This window comes from Oculina patagonica, chromosome 12, assembly GCF_052425735.1.
Source record: "Oculina patagonica isolate OP01 chromosome 12, crgOcupat, whole genome shotgun sequence".
NCBI lineage: Eukaryota > Metazoa > Cnidaria > Anthozoa > Scleractinia > Oculinidae > Oculina > Oculina patagonica.
Window position 1 is genome coordinate 9,398,336 of NC_135769.1, and position 24,747 is coordinate 9,423,082.

General features: G+C 38.3%; 4 protein-coding genes across 4 annotated transcripts in view; all 4 read left to right on the top strand.

Moving 5' to 3' along the window:
* LOC144631567 (E3 ubiquitin-protein ligase TRIM45-like) overlaps positions 1 to 17,669 on the top strand; it is a 42,358-nt gene extending 24,689 nt beyond the window's left edge. Inside the window, exon 2 of the transcript XR_013566768.1 lies at positions 17,444 to 17,669. The gene's annotated coding sequence lies outside the window, so the exon portion shown is untranslated. The remainder of the gene's footprint in view (positions 1 to 17,443) is intronic.
* Positions 1 to 24,747, top strand: part of LOC144631576 (uncharacterized) — a 54,605-nt gene that overhangs the window by 9,857 nt on the left and 20,001 nt on the right. Inside the window, exon 3 of the mRNA XM_078490029.1 lies at positions 3,077 to 3,184. Within this exon, the coding sequence (XP_078346155.1) occupies positions 3,077 to 3,184 (108 nt within the window). The remainder of the gene's footprint in view (positions 1 to 3,076; positions 3,185 to 24,747) is intronic.
* Positions 14,641 to 17,233, top strand: LOC144631569 (E3 ubiquitin-protein ligase TRIM45-like). Its single transcript, XM_078490018.1, has one exon. It carries the CDS (start codon positions 14,656 to 14,658, stop codon positions 16,864 to 16,866), a length of 2,211 nt encoding a protein of 736 aa, XP_078346144.1. The 5' UTR covers positions 14,641 to 14,655; the 3' UTR covers positions 16,867 to 17,233.
* The window catches only part of LOC144631574 (uncharacterized), a 44,020-nt gene continuing 37,555 nt past the window's right edge, over positions 18,283 to 24,747 (top strand). Inside the window, exon 1 of the mRNA XM_078490023.1 lies at positions 18,283 to 18,410. The gene's annotated coding sequence lies outside the window, so the exon portion shown is untranslated. The remainder of the gene's footprint in view (positions 18,411 to 24,747) is intronic.

Here is a 24,747-nt window from a genome sequence, read left to right on the forward strand (position 1 = left end):
GAAGGGAAACGAAAATGAGTTCGAGTTAGCGGGGTTTTTCGAGTTAGCGGGGTTGATTGAATATTTTATTTGCCAAGTTAATAATTGATAGTTTACTGATTTTTAAGCACTTCAGTATACAGTACTGTGCAAATTGAACTTTTCTTGCCAGAAACTCTAAAGCGACCACACATTCTTTTGTTAAGAGTGGAAAATGACTGTCAAATACATGATCTGTTCATTGCTATAATCAATGGGCAACCGTTGCGAGTTGCAAGTTCTGGAATTCGAGTTATCAGCGTAAAAAGTTTGACCCAAATTTTGTTCAAGGGAAACAAAATTTAGTTCGAGTTAGCGGGGTTTTCGAGTTATCCGAGTTCGAATTTAACCGAGTAAAAATGACTGAAAAGTGGGGTCAAATCCAAGGGAAATGGAAGTGAGTTTGAGTTAGCAAGGTTGTTCGAGTTATCCGAGTTCGAGTTACCGGTTTTTTTTTCTGTAGTTGACTTCGCAGTTATCAGTAAAAAAAATAGTCTGTGCTGATACATCTCTGTTAAATATATAAGGTATCCTTTCGCATCCAGTAGTTTTGCTTCACTTTATACAAGCTTGCGTTAAGTGTTTTGTTTTATAAATTATTGATTTTCATACCAATTAATCAATTTTAATTTAATCTGTGGCATTTGACTTTTTTCAGGGTTAACATGAATTTCAGAATTTGCAGAGCCACAGACACAAAAACAGAATGTGGACAAGGACATCAAAAGAAAACAGGAAGGATTAAGATTATCCAGCTTGATGTTTGGGTGTCTTCATGATGCCATTTTCAAGAGACTAGTAAATTACATGTAAATTGAAATCAAGAAAAGCTGCAAATGAGCAAAGTTTATATTTTAAATGTTAACGTATTTACAGTGTACTTCAGAAAACAACTTCTTGATTGACCTGTCTCTTTCACATCTTTTTAGATGTAACAAGGGCATTATGAAGTGATCTTTTTAAGAATAATTTATGCAGCCAAAACAGTAACAGCAGAAATGAATGGGAGTTTAAAATTGCTATTTTCAATGTTTTGGCTGGTAAGAAACCACATGTGACCAAGCTAAAATCTCTTTGGCCGGTTAACATGACCTGTAAGTGTCCAAATATTTTGAGCCCTCGACTACACAGGACTTACATGTAGTTGTCTAATTACTGTATATCATAAGATCTTTGGTTGACCTTGGGGGAGGTAGTGGAGGTAAAAAGCAATGTAATAATTTGAATTTGGATTGGTAATGCTGAAACTGGTGTAATTCTTAAGTATAGAGGTTAAAATCGTGATTGCAAGCAATATGCAATACCAATTTCATTCTTATGTGTTGTATGCTGCGTACAATTTATAAGAACAGCTATAATGTTAAAATTAGTGAAATATTCTAAAGCCAGATTAAATTTGCAGTATCCATTAGGTACCATGAAGCAACCAAATTGTGACTCATTTGCTTACTTTGTGAACTTCATGACGAATGGGCAACATGACTCCACAAAAATGTGTACAATAAAGCATACAAATTTTTAAAAGAGCAGTCAAAGTATTGATGCTTTTTTTCTTGCATAGTTTTATACACAAGCAAACATGATTCTATTTTTTCTGCGTAATCAAAGAACAAAACTGAGTTTGAGACACAAACAATATTCTATCTTCCCAGAATTTTTTTTTTTTTTTTATTTCTGTAAGTGAAGTGAAACCCCTTAAGAGGAAGGGGACTCAAAAAGACATGTAAAAGTAAAAAAGGTGCTATCATCCTTTTTTTTTTGGGGGGGGGGGCGAGGGGGGTGGGATGGGGTTACAGAATGTCCCTTCTTTGCTTCCAGTTAGTTTCACTCCGGTTTGCTTGTAGTTAGGTTCACCCCTGTTTGCTCGCAGTTAGCTTTATTCATCCGGTGTGCTTGGGATTAGCTTTCACTCTAGTTTGCTTGTGGTTAGCTTTCACTCCGGTTTGCTTGGCATTAGCTTATGGCAATATGCTATAAACCCTTTGCTACATGTATGACCTCTGCCATTTCCATTCAAAATTAAAATATAGGCAAATAGTGAAAATAAAAACAAATGAATGAATGAAAAAAAGAAAATTAACCATATTCTTAATGTAGATGTATATTATTTCCTATATACTCTAAATGTTAAGTGCTTTGCTAATTTACCACGTGATATGCCTATCTACCCCAACATGCAGCCCTACTACCCCCTCCTTATCTTCGAAGGTTACATAATTACCCGTTTTGCAGCATAATTTCCCATCCAGACTTCTGGATCATAATGCTGTCGGTGGAATTAAAACGTTTTGATTGATTTTGTTTGTTCTCGGCTTATTTGGTGTTGCTGTATACGGTACTCCCATATAAGGGCTATACGGGTATGTGCTGCTCAACAGGGTGTGCCTTTTGCCTCTCTGACTCTGAAACAGGGTATACAAATCACTCTTTTGACTGTGGAACACTATCAAGTTTAGCTATGAAAATCCGCTCCTCTCATTGGTTTTTCTCCAAGCCACAGACAAAGTCAAGTGAGCGCTTTGTGATGTACGCTAGTGTTTTTATATCTATCTTCATATATTTTTCATTGTGGATATTGTCTGGAACAGGGTACCTATTTTGCACTGTTTGTCTGGAACAGGGTCGCAAATTGAGCCGTTTTTCTCTGGAACAGGTCCAGAGTCTCAGCGACTCAGTGGCACACCCCTTGAGTAAATTTTAGGGAGTACCTCTCCCCCCCCCCCCCCCGGGACACGGTAAAAAAAAGTAAGTAACAATATTAAAATTTATAAAAAAAAAATAAAACGAATATTATATTCTTAGCCTTAAAATTGTACAATGGCTTGAATTCAGGTTTCAATAAAGTGCAAAATAATTAACTGGGGAGCTCCGCTTTTAGGCTTGCCTAAATCTATATATTATTGAAAGTCCAACATTATCTTGAGTAAATAAGTTCTCGTGTAATGTAGAGAGAATGATCTCTTAGTTTTGAGATTTTGAGACATTACTATTAATTAAAATCAATATGAATTAACTATTTTTAAAATTTCTATTTTTAATATTCTGTTATACTTGCTAGGTAAAGAGGAAGAATCACCGGATCAGCCTGAACAAGTTGCTGAACAAGAAGTTGAAATTTTAACTGTTCCAGTTGACGAGAATCTGTTTCTACAACTGGCTGTCAGCAGTATGTGTTTATTTCTTGTTTGTAACTGGCGACAGTGAAGAGTGGCAAATCTGAAACTTTGTCTCACTCTGTGAAACTATATTATGTTGTCAAGATGAAAGATCTATCACCTCCGGTCCTGTGGCTACCAGCGCAGTGCTTATATTTGAGCATGGACAAAATTATATGCCAGTTATATATTATCCCAAATCCCAATACAGAGGCTAACCGCAATCCACATAACTGTAGGCTATCCGGAGTGCTATTTAGGCTAACCAATGTGTCATTTAGGCTAACCAGAATATTGGTTTGCATGCATTGGCTTACTGGCTCACACATGCATTGTCAAGACCCTTAAATAATATCTGGTTTCTGTAGCTCAAAGCAACTGTAAAGCTTGGAGTATTTCTACACCGCCCTGGATTATGGGATGCTAGTCCATCACTGAGTTTAACCCTCAGCATTTAATTGCTGATCAGTACCCATTTACCTCTACACATACCTCTCCTCGCATATCTCTCTCTCTGCTCAGGGTTGTCTTAGTAATTTTCCATTGCATGTGAAAGACACCTTTTTGTTTGATGAGAAGTAATTCATATTTTTATTAAAGAAATTTTTATTTTCATTTCATCAGGTGGATATGCAAACGCTGAGGAAACAGAAGAAGATAATAAAGATCAAGAGGGAGAATTAGAAGAAACACAAAAACAGTTCCATGAACTAAATGAAGACTTAGATGAAGACATGAACATTGTACGAAATGAAGAAGACTTAGATGAAAGACAACAAGAAACAGAGAGTGAAAATGAAGGTGTTGACAGTGATGAACAAAATCAACCATCACCAGAAACTAATCCACCAGTCACTCGCTCCAAAACTAAAAAGAAAATGAAAAACAGTTGTGACAAGTGTCTTAGGAACTTTCGCTCACCTTCTGGCTTAAAGCGGCACAAGCTTTACCACTGCAAGGGTGATAACACAAAGCAACACAAGTGTCCACACTGTGATAAGAGTTTTAAGTGGTCCAGCCAGTTACAGGTACATAATTTCCGAAAACAAATATATTTATTGATGTCTTTTAGCTTTCATCTTGTATCTGGGCGAATACTGAAAGGCTCTTTGGGGTTATGGATGGCAGCCATATTTGCATCTTAGGATCTATATGAATTTTGCACCTATAATATTAGAATTAAATTACTTATTTGAGAAGAAAAATAAGCAATAAAAAATGACTCCATAAAGCACTGTTGAATGTCAACAACCATGCTGTATGTTTAAAATCAAGATTCATAAAAATTAGCTTAAATAGCTGAAGATAAATTAGAATACAGAGTTGAAGCTTTATATATATAATTAAATTGACTATGAGCTATAGATTTTCACACCCTAAATATTTGACTCCATTCTCCGATCACTATATAAAGCTTCAAATCTGTATTAAACTTGATTGAAAAATTGGGCCTGTCATCTGAAAGAGCATCCAAAAATTAGTTTATTTACAGAATTTGATTAATATTGGTTTAAACGCATAGGTATGGTTCACTTTTAGAAATTGCTAAAATAAGAGAGCTTAGACAAGTATGGATTGGAGGGACAGCTCCCTCTAATTCATACTAAGCTCTCTTATTTTAACGATTTTTAAAAGAGTATCATTCCTTTGCGTTTAAACCAATAACTCTCAAATTTGGTTGAGTTACTAATATATAATTTTTGGATGCTCTTTCAGATGACAGGCCTAATTTTTCAATCCAATTGATATTGAATATTCGTACCCAGTCCCCTGCTCGTTTTGAACATGGCTAATTCACGCGGCTCTATGATTCTGCCCCCGAGTCAGTCTCGCCTCTTGTCTTGGCTGCCTTGTTGGCAATTATTCTGGTTCTTTTTTTTTGTTTCTTCTTCCGGGAGGCACGGTGGCCTTATGGTTAGTGCGCTGGACTGGAGTCCAGATCAAGTGGTCCAGGTTTCAGCCCTGGCCGGGTACTTGCCTTGTGTTCTTGGGCAAGACACTTTATCATGTCGCTATCATAGTGCCTCTCTCCACCCAGGGTCCAGTTGTTCAAAGGGTGGATAACGCTATCCACTGGAAAAATCGCTATCCAGTGGATAAGTGTTAAAAAAAACATACTACGCTATCTACTGGATAGTGATTTATCCGGTGGATAGCCGTATCCATCTTTTGAACACCTCGAACCAGGTGTATAAATGGGTACCAGCAAATTTAAAGCTGGGGTAACCCTGTGATGGACTAGCATCATATCCAGAGGGGTGTAAAAGTACCCCTAGTCGCTTTATGGTACTGAAACAATGATGGGCTACTAGGCTACTGGGCTCAAACACAGACTTTAATTAACTACCTACCTTTTTTAACCTTTTTTCTTCCAGAAACATGTTGATACCCATACTGGCGTTCGACCTTTCCATTGTTCCACTTGTGGGAAATCATTTCGCCATCCAAACACAATCAAAAATCATGCTAAGCTCCATTCAAAGAAGCCCTACAAATGTGAGCTTTGCAACAAAGCCTTCGTGCGGCGTGATAGCTTTGCTCGCCATGAATTTTGCCACACCGGTAAAAAGCCTTTTGAATGTGACATTTGCAAAGCTACCTTTGCATTCAAGAGCTACCTTGATTGGCATATGCGCAAACACTTGGGCACTAAAGTAAGGTTCTGTCCGAAGTGTGGAAAGAATGTTCTGATCATAACAGTTTAAGAAGGCACTTAGCAACCCATACAGGTAAGCGTTCTATGATCCTTGAATTCATGTGTTACAGGTCAAAATTAGCCTAAAGGTGGATTTCCACTGATGCGTAAATTTTTATGTGCGTTAGCTTATGTGAAAAAATTAAGAGACAATGTATAAACGACTTCCGCACACGTTTACGCAAGCCGTTCATACATTGTCTCTAAAAAGAAAATACATTGTCTCTAAATTTTTTCATGCACGTAAACGCACGTAAAAATTAACGCGTCAGTGGAAATCCACCTTAAGATTATTTTTTTAACCTAGTTAATTTTTTATGCTTGAAGTAGAAAATTAAAATTAAAACACCTCGTCTCCCTTGCTGTCTCAGAACCCTCTCCGCCTCCCCCACAATCTGCTCTTATCCCCCCCCCAAGTAGTATCGGAAACAGAGTTTGTGAGTAGGAGACTAATATCTAGAAGACTAATATTTTAATCTGCGCTACTAGTGGTCCAGGTTCAAGTCCTGGCCGGGGTCACAGTGTTGTGTTCTTGGGCAAGACACTTCACTCTTATAGAGCCTCTCTCCACGCAGGTGTACATGTATAAATGGGTACCGGCAACATAATCCTGGGGGGGGGGTACCCTGCAATGGACTAGCATACCATTCAGAGGGGAGTAGAAAAATTCCTAGCTGCTTATTGCTACCAAAACCGGGATAAGCTTCGGCAGTATGGGCGACATGGCTTGAGGCTTCCCTTTTATTTAATGCAGAGCCTAGAGATGTCATTCACAGTTTGTATCGATGTCTTCATATATTGGCATCAGGGTCAACCATGTTGGCATTATTGGCCTCCCCGGTGTCCAAGTCAAGCAAAAAACTAAAATTGTGTGATTTTACTCTATGGAACATTAACTTGATGTTTGAGGTGATTATCAGGGAGGGGGCATCTATTACATAATTATGGGGCATTAATTAGAGAGGGGCGGCTAATACAAACTTGACACCTCAAGAGGGGCTTTGTTTAGATACAAGGCATTTAAATAGATCACTTATGGTATATGAATTACCCATGAGTCCACCCTTGCCCACCTCATTCATTTGACAAAAAATCTGGTCCCACTATTTATTTATTTTATTTATTATCGGTTGGCTATACTTGTTTTATGGGAGGCGCGGTGGCCTAATGGTTAGAGCGCCGGACTCCGGATCGAGCAGTCCGAGTTCGAGCCCCGGCCGGGGTAACTTGTGTTGTGTTCTTGGGCAAGACACTTTACTCTCATAGTGCCTCTCTCCGCCCAGGTGTATAAATGGGTACCGGTGACATAATGCTGGGGGGGAACCCTGCAATGGACTAGCATCCCATTCAGGGGGGAGTAGAAATATTCCTAGCCGCTAATGCTACGGAAACCGGGATAAGCTCCGGCAGTGTGGGCCGCTTGGCTCGTGGCTTCTCCTTTATATTTGTTTCAAGGAGTCCAAAAAAAGTGCACTTTTAATTTATTCACATTCTTTCATGCAAATTAAATCCAATCTGAAGTCAACTTAAAGCTGATTTTGTTTTCCAATTAAGTAATTTCATCACTCCATGAAAAAATATGAATTATTTAAGAGTGGTCACACTTTTGGGCTCAATGCTGTAACCCAGGTGGCTACTCAAAAAAGTTTTACACAGGGAGGCTCCACCCCGAGGTCCAACCCCTTACCCTTCTATAATACCATTTTGACAGAACCTCTTTCATATTTATTGTGAAAAGGCACCACTTTCATATACCTAAATGACATGACATACCTAAAATGGGAAGTCTTATTATCACATTCGTGTAGCATTTAATATTAATATTAAAATGACACAGCTATAAGGTGCATTTGTTCGAAATATATTTTGATTCAAGGCCTTTTAAAATACCTTACTGACAGATTTCCCTAACTTGTGATTAAGTTCCAACCCTTTTATATACATGAAGCATGGAAAAGGTACCCCTTTCCGGCGGAGCCTCCCCTTCTAGACATTAAATGGAGTACCCCTGGGTGTTTTAAACTACCAGAGACAAAAAGTGAACTTGCAAGGTAATGTGGAAATTTTGTGTTTGCTTACACAGATGAGAAGCCTTATCAATGTGACCACTGTGATCTGAAGTTCCGTTTAAAATCAACACTCCGAAGACACTGGCAGAGAATTCACTCTGGCAACAAACCATACAAGTGTAAAGAGTGTCCAAAGGAATTTGCCATTCAGACAGATTTAATAAAACACATCCGAACACACACAGAACAAACGCAGTACATTTACAGTTGTAAGCAATGCAACAGAGCTTTTACAGCTAAAAATTCACTCAGGGTTCACATGTTAATTCACACTGGAGAAAAGCCATTCTCCTGTGACATGTGTGGAATGAGCTTCCGCTATAGACGGACTTTAAAGAATCACTACGCAATTCATACTGATGAAAAACCTACCACGTAAGTATAGATGTTTTTTTTTTTGTACTTTATTTTACTTTTCTGTCGGAGGTGCAGTGGTCTAATGAATAGTGGGAGGGACTTTATGGGGAGGCACTAGCAAAAAGTGAGGGGGGGGGGAGGGAGGCACAATGCCTAATGGTTAGTGACCTCCAAAGAAAACAAAAATTGGTTAAAAAATTTGAGTAGTTGAGAAATCAGGGCTAAATTTACAGTGCTTGACTGAAGGAAGGGAAACAACTTTTGATTCAAGTTATTGAGAGTTTCAAAGAAAAAAGGGTTTGAGAAGTCAGGATGGCACCATGTATTAATGGATGGTAGGGTCGTATTTTTTCATCGCTGATCCCAAATTTTAGCTCTAAATTTTGATTCCTGATCCCTAAAATGTGGCAACTTTTGTTCCCTGATTCCCTTCTGATCCTACTTGATTGGCCGATTCGAATCCCATGACATGTTTTGACTTGTGACCCGGGTTCCCGGGTCCATGATCCCGATCCCGAGGCTATGACCCCTGATCCCATATACCTGGTTACGACCCTGGAATTTATTAGCTGGAGTATAGGAAAGGGTTGGGAAAACTGTTGTATAGCTATTAACCCTTTCACTCCTGAATTTTCTCAAAGAACATGTTTTTTTAATCGTTAAACTGAACTTTTGGTGCTATGATCCTGAATTTCCCTAAACTTTGCTAGAAAAGCATTTTTTCACACTGCAGCAACATTTTCATAAAGATTCCATGTAAAAATGTACAATATTTCACTTTGGTGCACGCGCATAAGCCAAAATTTGGACTTGTTTTTTTTGTTTTTTTGCGGAACCGTTCCGATTTTTGTTTTTCTTGCTCCTTTACCTTCCGTTTATTCGGCTTTCTTATTTTCGTTCCTTTCTACTTTTCGCATCCTTTCTTCTGGTCGAAAAAGTTTCCACATAATCATTGGAAAGCCCCCGAAAAGGGGACCTTGATCAATTACAGGTGTATGGACCTGTTTAAGCACCGATTTTGCACCAAAAACGGATCGTGTTATAATTGGATTAGCTCTGTCAGAATGCAACCGATATACAAAATGAACAGTGCTGTGGAAAGATCAATCCAAGCTGTATCTGCTGCTTATCTCAAAAATCCACTGAGGTGCAAATTGATGATGTCACAAGTGGTTCAATGACCACACCTCAAAATAGCGCCTTAAATGCGCAAAAGGGTTAAAGCTGTTTTTTATCGCAAGTAAAAAGTGCAGAATCTTTTCTGTAGGTAAGTAAAAGAGCTACCATTATAGTCAATTGAAGGCCTATGAAGTATCAGCTTTCCTGCTGTCAACAGTGGTAGATAAAGGGGGTTAGGGTTTGTTCCTAGGGGCGGTGCCTTCCGACTCAAAATCTTCTCGAGACCTCCCCTATTATTTTTTGGAGAAGGTTTTGAAAAACTGCAAGGGTTTTTGGTTCTGAGATTTGTGAGGCTTACCTTTTTTCAGGAATGGAGTCCTATTTTATTGTGGTAATTACAATATTATTTATCCATTGATTCATTTCCGTGTAGATGCCCAACTTGCAACAAAGGTTTTTCATCAACGTCAAACCTGAAACGTCACCAGCTTATCCACTCAGGAGAAAAACCTTTCTCCTGTCCATATTGTGGACGCAGATATAATCAACGCAGTAATGTCACATTACACCTCAAGAAAAATTGGTGCCGTAAAGCACCAAACAGACAACAGAAGAAAAAGATCACAAGAAAGAGAAAGAACAAAACAAGTGAAAACAAAGATAAAACTGAACAGTCTGATGTTGAGTTAGTAACAGAAGCAATTGTTGAGTGTGGAGATGATGTGACTGCTTCCTTGTCCTTAATTTAAACTCGTTTCTTCTTGAAGGCTGTATCAGTGGAGTACTGTAGTGGACTTTGTTAAGAGAGAAAAAAATTAAAAAGAATCTTTCAATTAAGGGGCACTTTTAATTTATTCACATTCTTTCGTGCAGATTTAATCCAATCAAAAGCCGTGGATAGCTTGCAGTTGACTTCTGATTGGATTAAATCTGCACGAAAGAATGTGAATAAATTAAAAGTGGTCACACATTTGGGCACCTTGCTGTAAGACTTAAAGTCATGTGGAGTTTGATTTGGCATTTCATTTAACATTATTACACCATGTAAATCTAAAATTATCCTTCTAATTCACACATTTTCACGTTCTGTTGTTAATACTTGTCTTAATTAGCATTTTTTTTCCTACTTATTATTCAACTCACTGTGCTTTGTAAACAATTCAACTGAAGATGACAGATGCTCTGTCGAAACATGTCTTTGAAACTTAAAAAAGTTGTCGTTTTTCTTAAAATCTGCTCTTCTCAAAACAAAAATTCAATAAAAAATTTTCACTTTTAAAAATAAAATAAAACAAAATTCACTTTTACTAGTATGCATTTTTGTCTCAATACGAAGTTACAAACACCATTCAATAGTAAGTTATTGCTGTTACTACGTTCCTTTTTCAGATTGTGTAGCTCGTACACATAATTTATAACATCGATATTCTTATTTGTTGTACCTGGTCAAACCTACTGATATTTCACAGGTGCATAAGGTTTCAGTCAGCACCCAAAGGCGCCAAATGTAATCACTCTCAGTAACTTGGCCTGTGGACGTTTTCAAGTCAAAAATTGCACGTAGCCGGGATGATAGTTTATAATCGACGTGGCAATAGTCTTCTGAAGATGGAAGGTGTTTGAAAGGCTTACCTTTTCTGTCAAATATGGTGTAAAGAAGGGTAACTGTCTGGACCTCGGTGCGGAGCCTCGTATAAAAATTTCTCGAGTAACCCTGCAATCGTCTGGAAAGGAAAGGGCATGTCGATTTCTGGTATATGGCCTTAAGGTGGCCCGCGGCTAATTCCGGGAGCGAAGGTGCTATTTTTTAAATCGAATTTTGGGGATGAAAACCGTAACCGATTTCTTTGATTTTTGGTAGTCGTAATAACAAATGTTTAAATTTTATTAATCTTTACATTTTAAAGCCTAAAATATAAACAATCGCGAGAAATAAGCACTTTATGGAAAACCTTTTTTCGAAAATATGCGAATATTTTCAAAACGCGAAGATAGATTTTTTTCTAATTAAGGTCAATTACTTCAAGTAAGCCTAGGTTTCATGTGAGCAAGTTTCAACTAAATCGGCTGGGTAGAAATTGCTGCACAGTTGACTGTTTATTTTTCGCATAAAAATATTGTAATTGGATATTTTCGCCAGCTATTGCAACAATGCTTAATTAATGCTTAGATCACTTCTGTCATTTGAAAGCTCAATACCTCCTAAAAAGTTGCTGAAAAATCTGAAACGATCGGATATTCTCCGCAAAAGTTATAATCAAATGAAGCATAAGTGGTTTACGGTGCGAAAATTGCAAATTAGAAAAATTCAATCTTTTTCGAATTAAAAAAAATCGACCGATTTTTTTTCTTTTAATTTTTAGTATGCAAAAATACAACATATAAGCAAACGCCCTCATCTAGTTTCGAGCGTGAAGTCACGATGAAACTCGTCAAATTTGGCTCTTCAAGATAGCTACCTCTCGTCCATCAGTTTAAAGCGCTTTGGAAACCCCTCAACTAACAGTAAATTATTCAAACATGCCGCATTCTCAAGATTATTTAGCACCTGGAAATGAACGCCCGTTTATTTCAAGGTGCTAAAAAATCTTGGGAATGCGGCAAGTTTGAATAATTTACTGGAACACAAGGGTTTCCAAAGCGCTTCAAAATGGAAGACGAGAGGTAGCCATCTTCACGTACTAAATTCGGCGAGTTGAATCCAGTCTACACACACGAAACTAGATAAGGCCGTTTGTGTACATGCTGGATTTTCTCATACTTAAAAATAAAAGAAAAAAAATCGGTAGTTTTTAGTGCAGAATGCACTTTTGTGATGGTTTGGTGGGCAGTCGTGTGATAAACCCCTAAACCCCTCAAGCGCTAAAGCACTATGGTGTAAACTTTTAATCAGCAATTAATTAATTAATATCAATTAATTAATTATTCCTTGTGGAGGGGGTGAGGGTGGGGAGCACCTGACCGTACCCCTAGGTAAAACCTGGAGCACATCTACGTTACTTTCATATGAAGATCTCAAACGTATATATTTGTTTCAGAAAACCCTTTGCTCTCCTTGTGGTACTACTCGACGTTCTAGGGCAACGTTCTTTACGCCAAACGCATGCGCAGTTTAGTCTACATTTTTTGCTGGAACTCTCATGAACATCGCTTGTATTGCGTGTTTGTGGTAGGATTCCTGCAGACTTCGTGGCGCCAAGTAAAAACCGCAAATTAATTAAATTAGATTTTGAGAATTTCACAGCGCTTTCGTAATTAGGTATGCAAAAACTTGCACCGGAATTTTCGGCGTGAACACCTGATAACCAGGAAACAAATATCCTAGCTGTACTGCGTTTTAAAAAACCTGTCGAAAAAGATGTTTTTTGATTAGATTTGTTTCTTTAGTTTTTGAGAATCGTCTTTCGTGCAGGTCTAAACCGTAACTTAATTAAATTAAACAAATGTCATCGATGCCGCTGTAAAACAAACAAAAAACAAAAGTTTCATGTTATCGCATTTTCAAGGAAGACAAAAGTATTTTGTTACAAACGAACAAAAGTGTCGTGTTACGTTTGCAAAGATTAGCGTAAGGAACACCTGGGAAAGAATACAAGTAGCCTGTGAACAGTTTTTCCGAAAGTAAAATAAAGCAAATAAACACGAACATATATAAAATATCATACTTTCAATTGTTTCATATTGCATTCTGCACTTACCAAATCATCGAGATTTTTTTGTAGTTGGAAAAACAATGAATATTTTAAAAAATGCACTTTACGCACCGTAAACATCTTCTGTTTTATTTGCTTATAACTTTTGCTAGAAGTTTCCGATCTTTTCAGAATTTTTAACATTGTTTTAGCTGGTATTAAGCTTTCAAATAATCAATGCAATCAAAACATTACACAAGCGTTGTTGTAACAACTGGCAAAAATACACAAGCAAAATATTTTAAAGCTAAAATCTAACAGTCAACTGTGCAGCAATTTCTACCCAGCCGATTTCGTTGAAACTTGCTCACATGAATTCTTGGATAATGTGAACGTATTGACAGCAATAAGAAAAAAATCTGTCTTCGCGTTTAGAAAATATTCGCGTTTTATTAAAAACTAGGTCAATTTAAAAGTGCTTATATTTCGTGTTCACTGTTTTTGTTTGTTCCAAATTTTAAAGCTTTATTAAATTTAAACATTTGTTTTTTCGACTACCAAAAATCAGAGAAATCGATTAAGGTTTCCATGCCCAAAATTCGATTTAAAAAATAGCACCTTCGCTCCCGGAATTAGCCGCGGGCCACCTTAATACGCCGTGTTCATCTCCCCCACCCTCCCCACCCCACAAACACACACTCCCGACTCCAATCCTGAAAAACAATATGGTGAACGTGTTCGGTCCCCAATCCTTGTTTTACACAGGGGTGGGGTAAGCAGTGTACATTAGCTAGGGATGACTAGGATGACCAATCCCGCTGGTGTTGAGAGAGTCACCCTCAGTGATTCTGGCCGGGTTGCTCAGCTGGTTTGGTACTACTTATAGGATGTGGACGAGAAAAAAGGAGAGACAGAGGCTCTCCATCGTCTAGACATAGGAAGGAACTATTTCTTATATCTTTCCGCAGCATCCAGTGGGGTGTATCGAAAACAACTGACGAGTAGTAAAAATATGCAGCTGTACTTATATCTAATAAGAGATTAATTATCCAACATTTTTCTTTTCCGAAATCCTAAAATTAGATGGAACCGTGCTTGTTGCTCTAGCACGATCAAGACAAAAGGAAAACTAAAAAACTGGGCAATTTTTTCTCTTTTTCGCGCGTTACTTGTACTCTACTGGTTTCACCACCCGTGACCACAATTGAAACCTTTCATTGACTTGGCTTATCACGCAAGGCATCCACAAGACTGTAAAGTTTCCGGGATCCCCTGGTAAAAAATAGTAAAAATTGAAACCGTGACCATATTTCCATTGAATTGTGTTTGCAAAATTTCTAATTCCATCAACTGAGTATCAGCATTTTTTTTATCCATACAACCTACCACCTGGCACTTCGCATACACTAGCATCCGATACAGCACCAAATGTTTGTCACTTCACAACTTCCGCTCAGACGCGAGGTCAGAGGGTTCCGTCTGCCAGTTTGGCTGCTGAAAATAGAATGTAAAGAAGATTATATTTATTCGGGATAAAGTTTCTCGGAATCAAAAACACAATAGATGGGTGTGTTCGATTTCGCTGTCGTTTCGCAATCTGTAGATTTACGATGGAGTCTCTCCTGAAAAACCTCAAAAAACAAGTTACTTGTTCGATCTGTTTGGATACTTACACCAAACCCAAGACAATAACTTGTCTTCATACCTTCTGCCTTGAGTGCTTGAAGAAACACGCAGTAACCAGCCAAAGACAAGGAAAATATCGTTGCCCTGACTGTCAGGAAGAGATTGGCATCCCTGAAGGAAATCGTTTTGATAATTTGCCGACCAGTTTTCTGCACAACAGTTTGTTGAGTCTTCTCGCTGTTCGACAAATTGGCGATGGAAGTGAGATCAGTTGCGGTACTTGCAAGAAAAAGAGCGCTGAGATCAGCTACTGCTTTGATTGCGAAAAATTGTTGTGCCCTGACTGCGTTAATGCACATGAAGTTTTCCAAACTGCTGCCGCGGCATTTGAAGGACACAAAGTCACGCCAGTTAAACAGTTTCAAGCACAAGACTACGAGGCCTTGTTAAAGCGAAAGTCCTTTTGCTCTCAGAAGTACCACGAGAGAGAGGTAACGAAGTTTTTCTGTGTTGATTGTCAAACTTGTGTTTGTCAAGTTTGTATAAACACAAAACACAAGACTCACGAAGTTGACCCGCTTGAAGAAGCAGCTGATGGCGAGAAAGCCAAGATCATGGCGGGCGTCGAGTTGCTGAAAGAAAAGAGAAAAGTTTACAGTGATGTGATACGTCAACTTGAAGAAACAGCGTCCAAGCTGGAAGATAATGTCAACACCGCTATACGTGAAGTTTCCGAAGCAGCCGAACAAATGATCGCTAAGATTCGAGAACTCGAGCAGGAGACCATTACCGCCCTCAAGAATACACGCGGATCGAGAACGGAGAAATTAGACGGTGCCAAGGAACAAGTACAGTCCTCGACCAAGCGAATTGACCAAGCAGTTGAGTTTGCCGATAACCTGGTTCAAGGAAGCTCAAGCCTGGATATTATGCAAAGCAACAAGAATTTGGAACAGCGATTTGAAGATCTTAACAAGACCCCAGTCCCAGCAGTTCCGGTTAGTTCATTTGTGAAGTTTGTCTCGACTATTGCACCTGAGAGTTTAAGCCTGGGTTTCATGGAAACCAGCGATTTACGTCTGTCTACAGTAGAAGGACTGACTGAAAATTTCCAGGCTGGTGTAGAAGCAGAGTTTGTGGTCTGTCCTAAAATATCTGAAGAGGAACTGACGAGTGAAGCTCAACGTAAATTTCACGTTGAAGTGCTTGTTGAACCCGCAGACAAAGTGGACAGTTTGATTGTTTGTGAAAAAGAAGATGGAAATTTCCAGGTCAAATTTTTACCAAAAGTACCCGGCACCTACAGCATCACAGTAAAGATAAATGGCGACAAACTTGCTAACAGTCCTTTCACTGTCCAGGTGAAGGAACGACGGCTTGATGTTGTGGGCGAGTTAGATTTAAAAGGAGAAATTCCTCAAACGCCTTTTGGGATTGCTGTTAACAGTAAAGGGCTGATCGCTGTAGCTGACCGTGGAGGACACCGTGTCCTAATATTTGACAAGGAAGGAAAGTTTGTGCGAGAACTTGGCCGCTATGGTAAGAATCCTGGACAGTTTAACGTTCCATCTGGCGTCACATACCTGAATGATGACGAGATTCTGGTGGCAGATGAATGTAATCACTGCATTCAACAATTCAATGTACAGACAGGGAACTTTGTGAAAAGCTTTGGAAAGAAAGGGTCAGGAGAGGGCGAGTTTCAGTTTCCAAAAAGCGTTTGTATGGATGGTGAAGGACACGTTGTTGTAGCCGACTTTGACAACAACAGAATCCAGGTCTTAACAAAGGATGGTGAACCTGTGTTTGAATTTGGAGATAGCGGCACAGGGAAGCTTAACCTACCCACTGGATGCATTTATCACAAAAACATGATCATTGTATCTGACAACTGGAACCATTGTTTGAAAGTCTTTGACAGTTCAGGGAAGTTTTTGTACAAGATTGGAGAAGCAGGCAAGGCTGACGGACAGTTGTCCTATCCTTGGGGTTTGTGTGTTGAGAAATATGGCAATCGTCAAAATCTTCTTGTATGTGACAGAGACAATGGTCGCATTCAACAGTTTACAGTGGAAGGTTGTTTTACTGGCAAAACTGTTACTGGACTACAAAATCCAATTCACATAGCTACAACACCAGATGGTCGTATTTTGGTTTCAGATAAAAAAACGAAAAAAATATATGTGCTAAAATAACTGGCTAAATGCGAAAAAGAACATTGCTGGACTTTAAAAGTGAAAAGTAGCTGGTATGTTTTTTCACAAAACCGGTGTGATGTATCATTAGAAACTTCTCTGTCCAATTCAATGAATTACTTGCAAAGATGGAAACAAATCTTGTTTCGAAAACTTCTCAGTTTCTACAACGTTTTTTTATATCAAATCATGCTGAATTGATTATTGTTTAACGTGTTTGGTGAAAAAAGACAAGGAACAATTATTTCCTGTATACTTACCATGATACAGGTATTTGTAGACCGAGGGGAGAATTTCCCTCGTGAGAAAATGCTATTTTCGGGCAAATAATAATTGCATTTTAGCTGATTGTTTTTAGAGCGTTTAGGACTTAGTAATTGGTCTTTTACTCAAGTGATTAGCAATTCGAGAAGTTATATATGACGATAAACATGATCAATAATGAATAGTTCAGTAACTATCCGTGTGGTTACATAGCAAAATTCTCCTTGCAGCAGCTTTCTTGGGTCGTCACACAACACTTTTGCCGCGTGACTACCCAAATAAAGTATGGGAAAGAAAATATTTGACCGTGTAGTGATAGTTTGCGTTACTTCACCAATTGTAAAGAATGTGTGATGCGGAGAGCTATTTGCTGTAAAATAACAGTTTTATAAACATTATAAATATCGCTATAACAAGTATTGTAGCTATCAATTCTTCAGGAGGTTTTTCAGCATGCAGAATAAGTCAAAGTTTCCAAGTTTATACTGGGGTTCATATCATTTAGCCGCCTAATCAGAGTGTATGTTCAATTTATACAAAACAATAATATTATAATCACATTTTTTATAATAATAATAAACCATAGTAGAACCTGAAAAAGTCTGTTGTTTGTGGTCTCGATGTGATTAAATTAATCACCCCTCACGGTCCGCCACTGCTCAACATCAGAATTCCCCTTACTTCTACAATCTGCCATTTTGAAATTCTTCTACTGGAAGTCATACTTACTAATCACAGCCAATCAGTGCAACACTCTTTCTTTGGGATATTGCTCTTCAACCAATCAGAAAAGCGTCCAGATTCTGAACTTTTTACACATGCCTTTTTTAGCAACCAATTCGCTTTTTTCACGATCCCATAATACATCTGATCTTGTTTTATTTAAATAACCCCCCAAAATTTTTGCATAAGCATTGTTTTCAATTTCTCTGGGGACGATTGCACGTCACTGTAAATCCCAAGAGAAATTGAAAACAATGCTTATGCAAAAATTTTGGGGGGTAAACAAGATGTATTATGGGAACGGTGAAAACAGCGAATGCGATACTTTGCGTTACATAAACGTTGCATGTCACGCAATAGTACTGTAGTAATTCCCAGATTCTCTCGGCCGCTGAATCGATCCTTTCATTCTTTGCGATTCTCTCAGCTGTGTACTGTCCACAAGCCAGAAGAAGAACAACCGTTTGGGAGAGTTGAATAGATTTTACCGACACGAGTCGACAGAAACTGTTTGCATTTGTACAAAGGCAAGATGTTCACCACACAAAGCGAATTTGGTGAGGAATTTGATTACACTTACACGTAATACATGCTGTAAGTTCAAGCTTACTTGCTCGCTCTCTTGCAGCACATAACATCTATCAGTAAGCTTACTTATAAATAGCTTGTACGGTGAATGTAAAAGCTAACAATATTTTACAATGTGATCTATTTTGTGATCAATAACATCAATATTCTCTCGAATCGCACGTGCTTTTATAACACTGCACATCCATTGAAGGGCGCCTAATGTGATCGGTCTTGTTGTGTTCCCACCAGAAAAAAATATATGCAGTGACGTGGATCCAGATTTGCTTCAAGGAAGGGGGGAGACAGATGAGGGGGTCGATTTTTCAGACTGAATACCCTGTGACGCTTTGTACCATGTTGTGGCAGGTTGCAGGTGCATGCATGCATGGAAAGTTTGTAGCACAAAGTGACCAGTAAAATTAAGGAAAGTGTAATAAATACCAGGTGGTTTAGGAAGTCTGAAATATGTGATTTATCAAAGGAAATATTTAGTTATAGTCCCCCCTTACAAGTATCTTTAGGTACTGCTCCCCTTTTGCGATGTTTGCATTTCAGAGCCCTGTCACCCGTTGGAATTTATATTACCCGAACCGGGCCTCTTGAAATGCATTTATGCCAATTCTTCCATAAACACAGGCCAAATATCTTAAAAATTCCCCCAGATATCAGCTGCCAAAATAAGCATGAGAGGCCGTAAGGGGGTTTCTCGTGAAACGTGATTGTACGTTTTTATTTTCCGTGATCCGTGATTATAAAATAATATTGTCCGTGAACTGTGAATGACATACTTGTTGTGACACGTGAAAGCAAAAAATAAGGTTGTGTAATCATAATATTTGACTAGAATTCAGCACTTTCTCCGTAAAAACCAACCTGCCGTGCAAGGAAGATTACTTTTGGACACAATTTGCGTGATTGCTAAATATTTAAGAACAGGTAGTCAGCCATTTTTGCAAAATCGTCCTTGCAAGACTAAAAACACTTCGATATGGAGGCTTAAATGCACAAGACTTCCTCGTCTATGTTATTTTCCGTGAAACGTGATTTGCCATTTTTAATAGTCGTGAACTGTGCGCATGACCCCCCCCCCCCTTACCGCCCCTCAAGCATGGAAACTCTTATTTCAAGCACTTTCATTTGAACATGTTTGAATCTTGGAGATTTAGTGACCCGTACAGGAGACTGGCCATGGGAGATTCAGTCTGTATCTGGGAGACTCCTGGTTATATTATCTAGGAGAGCTGGCATAATGTTAATTGTGAGCAGTGAGCTGTTTTCTAAATCACTTGGTTGCGTTTCCAATTCACTTACAACGGAACATGCAATTATGTGGTTCCAGAAAATATCCAGAAGGTAACAGAGAGTTACCGAAAAATCCGTTTTATACGTTTTTACCACCTTTTTAAACCGATTTTAAGTAGTCAAATAACTTCTTTTCTTTCTGCAGGTTTCTAAAGCTGTCCTGAAAGGTCTCTCTGAGCAGAAAGTATTGGAACCTGCATTAATTAGTTGGTGATGATGCTCAGTGAATAATAAAGAGAACACTGATAATGATGGAAGGTGAGTTTTTTCAGGCTAGGCAAAACTTAATCCATTTTAAAGCGTTCAGACAAGAGCCAAAACATTAATCAGCCAAAACAAAAATTCATTTTGTTGAAAAGTTTTAACCTTTAATAGCTAACAACAGAGAGAGCACTATCGTATTTACTCGAATAAGCGCCGCCCCCGAATAAGCACCGCCCTCAAATAAGCACCGAATTTGGGACAAAAAAGTTAATAAGCGCCGCCCCCGAATAAGCGCCGCAGTCCTGATGCGGCGCTTATTTGATGAATTCCGTGTATCTTAAAAAAAAACACTACAAGTCCTACAAACAACTCGAAAACATACTTTGACATGTCTTTCCAGCAAAAGCGATTCTTTGCAGCTCAAAGTGATTGTTTTACCGCTCGCCCATTAGTTTTTCTATCCAATGTTCTTACAATACGTAGTTCTGTAAATGTTGTGAAGGCTGCGAACTTTGCAAGGACACTTAGCACCACCTCTCTCTTCAGCAAGAGACGAATACTGACAACCAAAAGATGCTATTTCCAATTACTGTAAAATATAAGTTAAATTCTTCTTGGCGGCCAAATTTTAAATAAGCGCCGCCCTCGAACAAGCGCCGCACTTGAGGCGCGAAAAATTTAATAAGCGCCGCGTTGCTTAGGCCATCCCAATAAAATGTTTCATTTCCCATCGCCCCGTCTTTTGTGATGATGGGTCGGTCGGTCGGGCAAAAAAAAAAAAAAGAAAAGAAAAAACAGTTGGGTTCCAGAGAAGGCCGGGCTGCTAAGTAAGAAAGCCTGATTAAAAAGTCAACTCGAAAACGTGGTCTTTTCGTTCGTTATTCCTTATCAAATGTCTAAACAGTCTTTAAATAACGTAGTATCGATGTTTATTAAAGACAAAGACATCATATACCAATCGTTGTTAATAAAACAAGATCGTGTGATTGTAAATTGAAGTACTTGCTTCTTTAACTAGTGAATCTGGAATTTTTTTTTTTTTTTACTTTTCGAAAAAAATAAGTCGGTCGGGCGATGGGAAACGAAACATTTTATTGGGATGGCCTTATTCGAGTAAAATATACGGTATATGTTTATTCACAATTGGTTCCAGCCAGTGTCTGTCTAGCCTGCAAATACAGCCACCTCTCTTCGCTCCCTGCCGGTTTGGGGTTAACCTGCGATCAGGCTTTCTTTTTTCGCCGCGGAGGAAAGGTGAGAAAAATGACGCCTGATCGCAGGTTAGTTTGGGGTTTCACGAGAGAGACGTCTGCGATTTACAGCCAGAAATTAATACTGATGATGTAAACCACTTATTAGATTAATGTCTATTTTTACATTTGTCAGGCCTTTATTACTTTATTAATATGGAAAACCATCTTCTAGTAGGTAAATAGTGAATAGTGTTAAAAATCTGTTAACTAATATTCTGTTTATACCAGGTAAAGAGGAAGAATCTCTGGTTCAGCCCGAAAATGCTTCAGTTGCTGAACAAGAAGTTGAAATTTTAACTGTTCCAGTTGATGAGAATCTCTTTCTACAACTGGCTGTCAATAGTATGTGTTTATTTTGTTGTTTAAAATGATAATGGTGAAAAGTGTCAATTTTGAAACTTCGCCTGTGAAAATACATTTAATATAAGTTTCCTTAGACAACAGACACCTTTGTATGGCTGCGATGGCTTACCAAGCCAGTGCTTTCTCTAATTTCTGTTAAATTAAGTGACTAGGAGTATTTCTACACCCCCTTAGACAGGATGCTAATTCAACACAGGATTTACATGAAACTCCCAGCAATTTTTTACTGCAGCTACTCATTTAACCTCTACATATATATATATATATATATAATTACCCTTAAAGATCACAAACTAACTTCGCGAACAGACCCACCTGTAGACTGATTAACCCCTCAAAGTCAGAAATAGGCCACATAAGCAAGAAAACCCTGGAAGAAATTAATCGAAAGCTAGTGTTTCCATCACGCGATCATACCGTTGACATAATTCACGATGCTATGTACAGTGTAACAGAGTTTAACTTAGGAGTGGGCCATCGTCTCGATGGCCTACCAAACAGTGCTGTATTAAATCCAATACACTTAAGATTTGAGTAGTCCGTTTTCTGATATTTTAATGCAACTGTATAGCGGGTTTTCTCCCCCGGCTCCTTCACTGCAAGTTGAGCACTTTCATGGCTTCGCCGGTGACCGTTTAATGGATTATTTATATACTTGAATACGTAGATCTCTCTCTGCCCATGCCAAGGGTGTCTCTAGCCAGAAATTTTGCATTGAATGTGATGTGAAGGATTGACGTTTTTGTTTGATCAAAAGATATTTCTTGTTTTTTTATTTATTTAATAAATGTTTATTTTTCGTTTGATCAGGTGGATATGCAAATGTCGAAGAAGCAGAAGGAGATAATGAAGATCAAGAGGAAGAATTAGAAGAAACACAAAAACAGTTCCAAAACAGAGAAGGACAAAATGAAGAAGAAGATGAGAGATCGGAGGAAACTGAGAATGAATGTGAAACAGAAGAAGGCATGAACATTGTTGAACAAAATGAAGAAGTCTCGTTTGAAGAAAGAAAACAGAGAGGGAAAATGAAGGTGTTAACAGTGATGAACAAAATCTACAACCACCATGCAGAAACTAATCCACCAGTCACTCGCTCCAAATCTAAAAAGAAAATGAAAAACAGTTGTGACAAGTGTCTTAGGAACTTTCGTTCACCTTCTGGCTTAAATTAAGCGGCACAAGCTTTACCACTGCAAGGGTGATAACACAAAGCAACACAAGTGTCCACACTGTGATAAGAGTTTTATGTGGCCCAGCCAATTACAGGTACATACATTGTAATTTTGAGAGAAATATTAATAGATTTACATGTAAATCAATATTTTAGACTCACCTTTTTAGAATTATAGCTTTATTTTACTTGATATTTACTTACTTTGGTTTTATATTATTTTGTTTACTTGTTAAATATTTAAATTTTTATTACCTTTTTTTTTTTTTTAAAATTTTAAGAGGGATTTAAAAAAATTAAAAATTTTTTAATGTAATTTTTAGTATTTTTTTAAATTTGTAATGCGCATTTGAGCATATTTACATGTATGATTTGCGCACTAGAAATATGAAATTATTATTTTTATTTCAGAAAACAAATATATTGATTGATAGCTTTAAGCTTTCATCTTCTATAAATTTTGGGCTAAGGTCATCACAAGTGCGAGGCTACTAGTTAGGGGTGCAATTCATTCCAGATAGCCTAAATAGCACTGTGGCAAGGCTTAATAGCACTTTGGTAAGGCTAAATAGCACTTTGTAAGGTATATAGCACTTTGGTAGGGTAAGCACTCCGGTTGAAACCAAAACTTTCAGGTTCAGAATGGCAGAATTTAAAATTTAGGGAGGTGCACGTGTGGACTAATGGTGCTCTTGGGCGACAGTGCCTCTTTCCACCAGTTGTATAAATGGGTACCAGTAAAATAATGCTGGGGGGTAACTTTGTGATGGACTAGCATCCCATCCAATGGGGGTAGTAATACTACTAGCTGCTTAATGCTACAGAAACTGCCTGGATAAATTCCGGCAAGTATGTGCCACTTGGCTGGAGGCTTTACCTATCACATGGGGTATGTCAGCCCTGACCTGTGGCCATTTAGGGATGGACCATTATTTTCTTGGAAGGGGGGGGGGGGGGGGGGGGGGGGCGAGGATGAAAATAAATTATTTTCCTCTGCAAACTTTTTATTTAGTTTATGCACCTCTGCAAACATTTTTTTTTTCGAAATTCGTACTAATTTTTGTTATACATATCGTTAAATTGCAAACACTTTATTTTGTCTCTCCAGGCCCTGCAAACAATTTTTTTCAATATTTTTCATCCCCACCCCCCCCCCCCCCCCCAAAAAATTATAGTCCGTCCCTTACTAGTAATTATTATACGGGTTTTTTTTTTTCCAGAAACATGCTGAGTCACATACTGGCGTTCGACCTTTTCATTGTTCCACTTGTGGGAAATCATTTCGCCATCCAAACACAGTAAAGAATCATGTTCGGCTCCATTCAAAGAAGCCCTACAAATGTGAGCTTTGCAACAAAGTCTTCTGGCGGCGTGATAGCTTTGCTCACCATGAATGCCATACAGGTAAAATTAGCCTTTTGAATGTGATTTTTGCAAAGCTACCTTAGTTTGCATTCAAGAGCTAACCTTGATTGACATATGTGTAAACACTTGGGCACTAAAGTAAGGTGCCGCTGTTCAAAGTGTGGAAGAGAATGTTCTCATCATAACAGTTTAAGAAGGCCCTTAGCAACCCATATACAGGTAAGTGCAGTACAGTACTGTGATCGCTGCATTCATAATTATGTACTTGAAGCTTCCCCCTGTAAAGTCTACTACCATAAATGATCTAATAAACACCTGGGCATCTACATGTATTAAATTATTTACACAATGCTCAAAGCTTACATGAGAGGAAAGACGCTGACAACGTTTGGGCCAGAAATGAAACAAAATTTATTGACAGGATAAATTGACCCCCACGGTAGGGAGGGAGGGTACAAGATTTGACCTAACAGTGAGCATGAGAATATGAAATCCGAGCCTGTGGAGCCTGATTTAACAGATCGCAGATTTTATTATCGACTGATAATAATTAACTAGTTTTACCTAACGCCGACAACACTCAAATTTAAGGGACAGGCAGGGGTGTTTTAAAAATAGATATGAGGTGGGTTTTTTTTTTCAATGTGACTGTAACAGTGTCAA